The sequence below is a fragment of the Conger conger genome, chromosome 1 (assembly GCF_963514075.1).
Source record: "Conger conger chromosome 1, fConCon1.1, whole genome shotgun sequence".
Classification (NCBI taxonomy): Eukaryota; Metazoa; Chordata; class Actinopteri; order Anguilliformes; family Congridae; genus Conger; species Conger conger.
In genome coordinates this window covers 70743634-70754094 of record NC_083760.1, presented here as the reverse complement: position 1 = coordinate 70754094, position 10461 = coordinate 70743634, and the positions used below count along the sequence as shown (strand labels likewise).

At 47.4% G+C, this 10461-nt stretch overlaps 1 protein-coding gene across 2 annotated transcripts; it reads right to left on the bottom strand.

The window, feature by feature from the left end:
- Positions 1-529: 529 nt before the first annotated feature.
- On the bottom strand, positions 530-10461 carry mios (missing oocyte, meiosis regulator, homolog (Drosophila)). 2 transcript variants are annotated; one of them, XM_061220131.1, is made up of 11 exons: positions 10434-10461; positions 7920-9281; positions 7526-7624; positions 6810-7064; positions 4931-5100; positions 4425-4490; positions 3926-4084; positions 3374-3526; positions 2825-3029; positions 2542-2671; positions 530-2295 (listed from the first exon to the last, which is right to left on the bottom strand). In XM_061220131.1, the coding sequence occupies exons 2-11, from the start codon at positions 9217-9219 to the stop codon at positions 2205-2207; spliced, it is 2628 nt and encodes an 875-aa protein (XP_061076115.1). In that variant the 5' UTR covers positions 9220-9281; positions 10434-10461; the 3' UTR covers positions 530-2204. The 2 variants fall into 2 exon arrangements, with proteins under 2 accessions (XP_061076115.1, XP_061076107.1); XM_061220123.1 differs by lacking the exon at positions 10434-10461 and adding an exon at positions 10158-10425.

The following is a 10461-nucleotide window of genomic DNA, read 5'->3' as shown; positions in this document are numbered from 1 at the left end:
AACATGCTTTTTAGCTGCACTTCTTCAACCATGGCACAGTGCATTACGAATGCTCACTTTATTCTGAGCCCGAATACACATCCAAGGCATCCAAAACAGACACCTCAAAACACCTTACACTGTATAGCAAAAATCTATTCTCACATAAGCAGTATGATGAATATGATAATTTTTTGCCTAAATATAATAATATAATGCTACATTGCAACATAAAGTGCCTGCCCAAACAATTTCTAAGCTCCTTTTAGGATTACCTCTAGAATACGTAAAGAAATATGAGATTTAGTATTGTTCATTGTTTCGTTTTTTTGTGGCTACATGTATTAAGAGAGTAATCTTATACGTCATCCTATAAGAATGTGGGAGAGAATGCAATGGGCAATGAATGAAACCATATCAAATAGTGCTTAGATAAAGAAACAGGGTTCAATTAGCAGAATATTCAGATATTAAAGCACGCAAATTCAACACCCTTAGACCTTAGAAAGTGTGAATGCATATGTACTCAAGTGAATATATACTTTACCCATTTAATATGTCAAATATATTTTATTTCAAATGATTCGTAGGCAATTGAATTCAAGTATTTACACTGTATTTTGGAAATGTTGCAACAATATTTAAAAGAAATACTGAATTCAAAATTCATGTTTTTTGCTAAATAGACATATGGACATAGATATCTTTTGTGTACCATGGATTGAAAAATGCTTCGAAAAGAACAATCCTTAAGAATATGGTTAGTTGGTCTGGGTTACAGAAATGTTCCATGACATATAGCGGGCAATTAAGTATGTGTTAATTACACTTAATATTACAAAATATCGAAGCATATATCAGTCACATTGATTGATAGGCTTATCTCATTTTTTGGCTCCTGTTCCTATTCCACTATGTCCATATTATATTTATGCATTTCAGAAACTGTGGGTCAACTACTATGGCCAACAGTATTCCACAAGTGTTTGCAAATCTGTGAGTGATTATATTAGTGAAAAAACCATTTCCAGATGTACTGTAACAAAATACCCTATTCACAATAAAAAAAAGAAAAGGAGGGACATCTTTGAGCCACGCAGAGCTCAACACGCTGTGAAAACAAACCTACCTACAGCTGCTGATCAGACTTGCGTATGCTTATTGGTCAATCAGACACATCACATCCTGTTACAAAGATGTCCCCCTACACTCATCAAACAAAACTATAGGAAGTTAGAGAACACTATTGCATCAGTGTGCATTAGTTGTATAATATTACACTAGCACCAAAACGTCAATAGGTTTATTTAGGTTTGTCAAAACGGCATAATACATTTATAAATCTATCTGGATTTTGATGCGATGTGAAGAGGAATAACCAACCAACCAAGCCACTGTATATACAGGCATGATTGACAGCATATGGATGCTGCTCTCAGCAGCAAAGGCATAGAACTCAAAATGTTGGTAACATGAAACCAAAAAGCCACTGATATGATGTTGGTATACTGACACCTTGTGTTTGGCCAACATGTCCCCCTAAAGCACCTGGCTCACAGCACATCAATAAGACAATGGCTCTCTCAGCAAATGCCGCTCTGTCCCTTTTGCATCCAAGGAAGCAGTCTGCTGAACAAAAGCGATCTGCTGAAATAAACACAGCAGTTCGACAGGAAGCTCGGGAGTTGTCAGTGTTGGGAGCAGTGCCTGGGACAGGGGAAGAGGGAGAGAGGGACAGGGAGAGAGGGACAGGGAGAGGGACAGAGGGAGGGACAGAGGGAGGGACAGGGGGAGAGGGACAGGGGGAGAGGGACAGAGGGAGGGACAGAGAGAGGGACAGAGAGAGGGACAGAGAGAGGGACAGGGGGAGAGGGACAGGGAGAGAGGGACAGGGAGAGGGACAGGGAGAGGGACAGAGGGAGGGACAGAGAGAGGGACAGAGAGAGAGGGACAGGGAGAGAGGGACAGGGAGAGAGGGAGAGGGACAGAGAGAGGGACAGAGGGAGGGACAGAGGGAGGGACAGAGGGAGAGGGACAGAGGGAGGGACAGAGGGAGGGACAGAGGGAGGGACAGAGAGAGGGACAGAGAGAGGGACAGAGAGAGGGACAGGGAGAGAGGGACAGGGGGAGGGACAGGGGGAGGGACAGAGGGAGGGACAGGGGGAGAGGGACAGAGGGAGGGACAGGGGGAGAGGGACAGGGAGAGGGACGACTCGTCAGGTCGACTACGCGCTGTCCGAAGGCACCAGGTTCCCAGTGGTGTCCAGCTGCATGCACTTACAGGTGCAGGCAGAAACGGGGCACTCTGTGTGGTCTCTGTGGGGAGCAGAGAACGGTGCTGTAACTGCCATGCAGCAAAGCCAAGAAATGCTCATTCATGGGGTTTATTTTCTTTTCTTTTTTTTAGACATACTTGCACGTTTTATTTCTGTCCACATTTATGTATCGCACAGTTATTGTCTCAAGTGGCATATTACTTATTTACTGCTTTATTTTAAGCCTAACTATCTACATTTGGGTAAGAAATGAGCTACACACGAGAGGCAAAGTAATAATCCTCACCTGAACCAGCTGAGCATGTGGCCTGCGTGGCCTCCATGGCGACAGTTGTGGCACCAGGTGAACCAGTTGTTGAACTGGGCCAGCTTCTTGTCCTTACTGAGGTCCACCTTTTCGTCGGACTTACCCGTACCTGGACATACGCAACAATGACCATCAGCCTCAGCACTTAAAACGGCGTCAGTTCAAACTTTCATACACCGAAATGCTACGTGGATAGTATTCGTTTTAGCTGTCAGACGGAGAGAAAGCCGTCACACGCGAGTGCGTTCGGATTGGTCGGTACCTGGGCAGCTGGACACGGGCGTGCCCATGTTCATCAGGCACAGGGCGCAGCGGGGGAGGGGCTTGCGGCACCCCGGGCAGCTGGTGACCTTTGACTTGGTGGGTGAGCCGCTCACCCCATACTGGCTGAAGCCACGCCCCTGGTGCGGCATCGCCGAGCAACTGTAGGAGATGGACTTCCCACAGAAGTTACAGCTCACGAAAACCTGCGGGGAGAAACGGGTCACTCGTCACAAAAGAGACTACATTCATTTTCAGCGATTCAATCAACATTTTCACGTACAGTATTAACAAATCTATTTAAAAACTGCAGAAATTCTTCTTACATGGGATTATATAAAATAACCTTCGACTTTTATGGACTATACTGCACTACCATGCTTAAACTCATTACATGTATATTAGACCAAATTTATCATGCATCATTGTAGCTAATCCAACCTGCTCCGTATGTTATAATAGCCTTCATATGCACTACTTTGGATTCAAGCGTCTGCTGAATAAAATGTAATGTAATAATGAAATATATAATATATCCACAGGGCCATGCCTGTGCAAGGGGCTTTGAGCTGGGGTCCAGTTTGCTGCGGAGGATGTCAAACTCGGCTCTCTTGTGCCAGAACCTCCAGGCGTCCAGCAGGTTGCGGTAGTTCTCGATCCAGCACTGAACACGCGGGTCCTTCACCACCTCCCCAGGAGAGCCCTGACAGGGGGAGAGCGTGACAGTCAAATCCCACACGGAAACACACAAAGAAGCTCAATGAAGACCTGGAATGACCATTCGCATACAGAGTGTGACTCCAGAGACCTTGATTGGGAAGTACTTCATCCAGTTTCCCTCACTGAGCAAAGAGAGTTAATGAGAGTTAACTTAACTATTAAATAAGACCGGCTTTATACTAGTACCTACTTCTGTCTTATAACCTGGTACTGTCAATCTCACTTTGCCTTAGTCATTGACCTGGGAAGAGTACTTGCAGTGGTTGTTTCAAGAGAACAGCTGCTTAAATGCGCTGAATAAGTGCCCATATGAACAAGCACCTGGTCAGCAGCAGACAGGAGCTAGACAGATGGCTGTCTGTATCAGAGTCCAGCCCGTTACCTTGAGCATGCAGAAGCTGGCGGTCTGAACGTCCCCGGTGCGGTCTACATAGCTCTCCATCAGGTCCACCCCGTCCTTAGTCAGCCCTGTCAGCAGGATGCCCTCCAGGTTCCCCGCCTCCTTCATCTCATTGGTCAGCTTCTCAATGTAGCGGGGCAACTGCGCAGAACCCACCAAACAGCTTTGGCCTCAAGAGCTGAGGACACTCCCCATGCAATGTTACAGTAAGGCCTCTATTCACTCTGCTTTTTGCTTGATTATGTTTTATTGTCACTTCTTTTTTTATATGAATATTCTTTAATTAGCTGAAGGGATTACCAAAATACTGAAAACAGTATTTTCAAGTAACAAATTAAATAGAAGACAAAGCATACCATCAATGGCATGCCTCTCCATTATGTGAAGAAATTATTATCAACAACTGAAAAAACATGTTTGGAGGTGCGTGGTTTTTTTCGAATGAAAACAGGGATGGTTCTTCTGAGAATGCGAATCTCACCTGGGAGTCACTGAGGAACATACAGGCGAAGGCCACCCTGTCTCTGACTGCCACACTGCTCTCATACTGCAGAGGGGAAAGAAGGACAACATGGAGTCAGGGCCACCAGTGCTACTGCTTCACCGTCTCGTACTGAATTAGGGAAGCACTGCATTAATAGAAGGAAGGGCCAAACAGATACTGCATTTCAGCATCCTGTTATTTGTCCCTATGGCTTCCTGGAAATGCAGAGGAATTACACCCCTACAGTGAGACTCTGATCCTAATGTAACAGCTGCTGTGCTGATCTCCCACACAATATCCCGATGCATACTAACATGTAATAATATGTAAGTCACGTATGTGTGTACTTTCAAAACTGCACACCGTGTTCCTCAAAGAGCCACGCTAATAGACAGAGCTTTCCCGAAAAAGGCTACAGCCACAGGTCTGTCCCAAAGCAAAACAGCCACGTCTCCTTCCCAGAAAGGTTGAGTCCCTGTGCGTTCCCGCCCCGCCCTGTGTACCAGCACGGCGTCATAGGCCCCTGGCTCGCTGGTGAGGAAGGCGAACATCACGCAGAGGTAGGGGTTGTTAAGCTGGAGCCTCAATGAGCTGCACATCTCTCTCCACAGGGAGTTCTTCTCGTCCGTGTATCCCGACAGCGCCATGGCAACCACGTTCAGGTTCAGGTCCCCTGTGAGCGGGAGGCGCAGGTTAGAGTCCGGCTGGTACGGTTCAGAGAGCTGCCAATCATCTGTGACATCAGCGCTCACCTTCATAACATAACATAACCTTGAAGGATGTTTATCACTTACTTATTACATACTGTGTGGTGGGCTGGCGTACAGTACGTCTCTGTACAGTAGCATGTGGGTGACACCAGTACACATACAGACAAATGTTGGACCCTCATACATACTGACAGTCGTATTCCAACCCCCACAGTACAAAGCGGCAGTGCGTGCTGAAGGCGGAGATCATAAGACTTGAATTACAGTAGGGTGGCAGGCAGTGCACTTACAGTCCCTGTGTACACACCTTCTATCTAATTACTACCACTGCCATTCATTACCAGGCAACACTCGCAGAATGTGCAGAGTTGCCATAGGAGCAAGGAGTGGTGCCATATCAGTAATAGTTTGAAAACCTGCCCTCACAGTGAACTTGAGCCACACAGCAATAGATCCGCTTCAAAGCAGTTCACTGCCTGTTCTGTGAAAGAGATCGAGACTTGCAGAGGACATTGAAAAGGGCCGTCTTGTGACACAGCGTCCACCCTGTTGGATGCGAGCACTGGAGTAATCATGGAGTCAGACCCACAGACGGACAAAGAGAGCTGCAGAGCGTGGGCATCTCGTTTCACCTGCGGTATGCTGTTCGTCAGAAGGCCCTTCGGAAACAATGCGCTACTGACGTAACTGTAACTTAAGCATGCCCACGGAATCATCAAATAAAGACAATTATTTTTATTGATGAATACAATGTTAAAAGAGTGATTTTGTACCCCAGTTCCTTCCCAAACTCAAATTATTTGTTTGCCTGGAAAAGGAAACAAAATCCTCTGTAAGACAGTGAGGTTAAAGGTGTCCCGTTACTGACAGACAGTTAAAACTACAGAGAATCCAAGCAGGGTGGTACTGTCGATTAAGAGGGGAATGCCCTCTTATGAAATCAAACTGCATATACAGTCTGTAACATTATGTACATTGTAAAGGAAGTATCCGTGCATTTATCAACAGGAGTCAGAAGGTCTCATTACATAGGGAGTGCCATCAGATAAAGCAGATAAATTACTTATTTGTTGTTCTTTTGCCATCACTGGAAGCACTGACGAGGAAAAAGAGGTGTCAGATCCTGGGCTCTTGATACACACCATTATTGACTTAGAGTGAAACCTCAGTTTAGTATCCAAAACCAGCACACCCGAAATGCTCTCACAATGTTACTGGAACGTTTTATCAGTGTTATAACACAGCCGTTACATTGCGGTGAGAACGTGCTGCACCTCTCCCTGTCCCTCCCTACCTCCCTGTAAACCTTAACTGTTGTCTTTCTGTGATATTTAATTGTGTATTAGGATGTTTAGTTTAGCTAGGTAAGCAGTGTTTGGCTAGGTAAGCGGTTTATTCATACATTTGCGTGTTGCGGTATTACGATTTAAATAATATATATTTTTTAATTAATCTTTTTTACATAATTATTATAATTATTTTTTTTTTTTATCTGATGATCAAATAGGCCCTGGTCCTTATCTTTGTTGTGCAGGTAGCAGTTGTACTTCCCTCTAGGGTCTTATCCCTGGTTATGGGTATGCACTTTGCACTTTGTTGTACGTCACTCTTTGTTGTACGGAGCGTCTGCCAAATGCCATTAATGTAATGTAATGTAACGTTGTAAAGCAACCTTTCTCGGAGGACGCGCCCTTGTTGAGGATCTGGATGGCCCGGCGGATGTCCAGGTTGAAGAGGGCGACGGCGGCCGCACGCTCCCACTCGCCCTCCTGCTCCAGGGACTTGAGGAAGGGCTCCACGTCGATCTCCGGGCCGCGCCTGATCCAGCCGCACAGCTGCAGAGCCAGGCTCCGCTCCTCGCTGTGGAACCGCGCCGCGTCCGTCTGTCTGTCCGAACCGCTCCAGCACCGCCGGCTCTCCGTCGTGCCTGCAGGGGGCAGCGTCGGGGGGCGGTGGGAGAGGGCTTTCGTTGCGCGTCAAATCTCAAACTTGTGAGCCGAGCTCCAGTGGACATTGGGAGTTAAATTAAGCAATGCGGCACTTGGGGCCCTGCTGTATGGGAATACAGTCACGGCTACGGTGGTGTTGTTAGGCACTACAGGAAGTGAAGTGCAGGCAACCCCCAGGCGACCAGACTGTATTCACTATGCAACACTCAAGAGACGCATTGCGTTTATAGGAACAAATATCTGATGACACAATATTACTTTGCTTGGAATACTACTTGTAAGTAATGGTTTGTGTGCAGAGTGATACTGTTTTCAAGCAGTCTGTTTGATTAACTGTATCATACTTCATTGGAGAATGCTTTCTCAGCCATTCAGCCTCACAACAACCCGTTCAATCATGATAATAGATCACAGATAAATAGATCAATAGAATACTAACCAGAGGACGACCTGACAATGTTCTTGATGCCAGAATACACCAGAGGCTGCTTGTTCCCCTGCTGCTTCTGCTCCAGATCCTCAGTGTACTGTTTCATAAGTGATACTCACATAGGAAATTTAACACCAGACCATTAAAACAACTGTGATATTTATCACGGAAGCACAAAACCCTTTTGATTACGCCACCTACGCCCCGCTCGCTTGTACAGTGTACACGTGTAGGAATTTAGAGATGCCTCGAAACACCAACAACAAACAGAATGACAGAACACCAACACCAACAACAAACAAAGTGTGTGAAAAACAACAGATGGCTCACTTTCGAGAGAAACAGCGCTCCGTTCTCGGCTCGAGTTTTAAGCGCAAACGGGAGACGGTGGGGTTAAGGATATAGTAGAGCGTGTACCACAGGGACTTGAGCTGCGGGTCGTCTCCTCCGGCCAGGAGGTGGTTCCTCCACACCTGCATGGTGTCGTGGCCGTACCGGGACTGGGCGCGCTGCCTCATCTTGGTGGCGATGTCGCGCTGGGCCGCCCCGCCCTCCCCGCCCTCCTCCACGCACTCGTACAGGTGGCGCCCGCACGCCCACATCAGCGAGGAGGTGGAGCTCCAGGCCAGCGAGATGCGCTCGAACACGGTGAAGTCGGTCATGGCGCGGTTGGGCGACACGGCCACCATGCGATTCTGCGAGGACGGGTGCCAGGCGAAGCTGCCGATGACGGCGTCGCAGGGCTGCACGCTGCGCTCGATGATGGTGGGCTCCGTCTCGTCTCCGATGGGCGTGGGCGCGTGCTGCATGTCGTACAGACGCACGATGTTGCTGTCGCGCGTCAGCGTGGCCAGCAGGCCCGTCCGCGTGGGGCACCAGGCCACCTTGGTGAGCGGCTTGGGCTGCTCGCTGAGCGTCAGCACGGGCTTCTCCAGCTTGCGCAGGTCCCAGATGGCCACCTGGCCCTCGAAGAAGGAGGCCACGCGCTCGGGGAAGTGCGGGTCCACCGTCACGCCCTGGATGGCCTTGGTGTTGACGAACATCTTCTGGCTGGTGTTGCGCAGGTCGAAGATGGCCAGGTTGCGGTGCATGCCGGCCAGCAGCAGCTTCTGGTCGCGCGGGAGCCAGCAGAGCGACAGGCAGGCGTCGTTCTGCCCCAGCTCGTACAGCGGCTTGGTCACCACCTGGCCCGAGTCCGTGTCGCCCGACGTCAGCCGGATCTTCTCCGTGGCCACGGAAGCCTCGGGGGCCAGCTTGCTGCTGATGTCCCAGATGAGCACGGAGAAGTCGGCCCGGTGTTTGTCCAGGCCGGCTGCCAGCCAGTTGCTCTCATTGGGGTTCCAGGCGAGCGTGTTGCACTGGCGAGCGTGCTTGGGCACAAACTCCTTCCCCATCAGGTCCTTGCACTTGGTGTTGTGGCTCTGGCCCAGGCTGGTGAGGACCACGCGCCCGTTGGCCTGCCCCACCGCCAGCAGGCACTCGGGCTCGTGCTTGGGGTACCAGGCCACGCACTTCATGTAGGGCGTGTCCGAGTTGATGGCCAGCAGCGTGGCCGCAGTCTCCTCGGACAGCGGGAGCACCCCGGCCTTGGTCTCAGCGCTGCCCACAGATTCGATCCGGTACAGGCTGAGCTCCGAGTCACAGATGACAAAACGGTCCACATGATGTGGAGACCACAATATATCTGGCTTGGAGCCACTCATTATGCTAATTAAAAATTAGATGCTATTGCCAGGGAATCTTCATTAAGGCTACATCTTTATATCTGGGAAAACAGTGCAGGGGCACAATTATATTTTCTGTTTTCAATTCACATGCTAACAAACATCAACAATGTTACATGGGCAGAAAGTTAGTAACTAGCTAGAATGTTGCCCGGTTAAATTCCCAAGTGGGGCAAGGCTAATAATAGGCTTACACGTCAGCATAGTAGAAAACCATGCAAGTTTTAGCAAATGTTGAAACATGGACACAACAAAAAGGTGACAGGCATGAATATAGCAGTCTGCTAAGTCAATAAATGTAATATTGATACTAAATAATTACTTAACGACAATAAACAAAACACTATATCAAGGGAAATTCATATCCGATCCATAAGGGAAATATGAGGCTACCAAATCTCTTTATGAGAATCTTCTACCTGTCAAGATACGAATATATTGGTTATATAGCTAACGAGCGAAGTGACACTGAAATAAAAGACCCACATATGATGAGTATTTTCAATGCTGTCAAAAAGAAACACTTGATTTTGTCAACATTGGCACTGTCGCATTGGTTAGTTCATGTTATTCAACCTTACAGCAACTTGCCTAGCTAGCTAGCAAATATGGATTTGCTTCGGACATGAGCTGGCTAGCTAAATATTAAAAGAATATCGGAGATAGAGGACAGCAAGCTAGCTAGCTGCAGATGTACAGTTAGCACTACCAACGACTTCCACTTTTAAAAGAATAATTACCTACAAACTAGACCACAAGTCTGGCTAGCCAACTGAAGGTGAGCAATCTAACCGACTCAGTTGTTTGATGTCAAGACTGACAGGCAAGTGCCCTGTTGACATCCCACAGCTACTTACAAGTGCAAGGATACTATCGTAGCTAGCTAGAAGATATATTGCAGAACACTGTATATTTACCTTGTTTTCGTCTCTGCATTGCAATAGCAACTAGCTAACAGCTAAAAGATAACTAAACTGGCTATTCACGACTAACGTTAGCAAGTTAGGCTAGCTAACACAAGCTAGTCAACTTAGCTAAATACCATTCAGTATATTCGTTCTTAGCATGTAAACAATGCTATGCAGCGCAATGGTATACACACACATATATACATCTAAATTATTACTTATATTATGTTTAATTTCACTTTTTTATTACATCCAGCACTGCAATAAACGGTGTGTTACTCACACAATTCGGGTCAATGAAAAAGGCCTCCAC

Coding starts and splice junctions, on each gene's coding strand:
- mios (XM_061220131.1), bottom strand. CDS start 9,219: ATGAGTGGCTCCAAGCCAGATATATTGTGGTCTCCACATCATGTGGAC. Junction 7,625..7,919: donor CCTGTGGTACACGCTCTACT/ATATCCTTAACC, acceptor TGTGAGTATCAC/TTATGAAACAGTACACTGAG. Junction 3,527..3,925: donor CCAGCTTCTGCATGCTCAAG/GTAACGGGCTGG, acceptor TCCCCCTGTCAG/GGCTCTCCTGGGGAGGTGGT.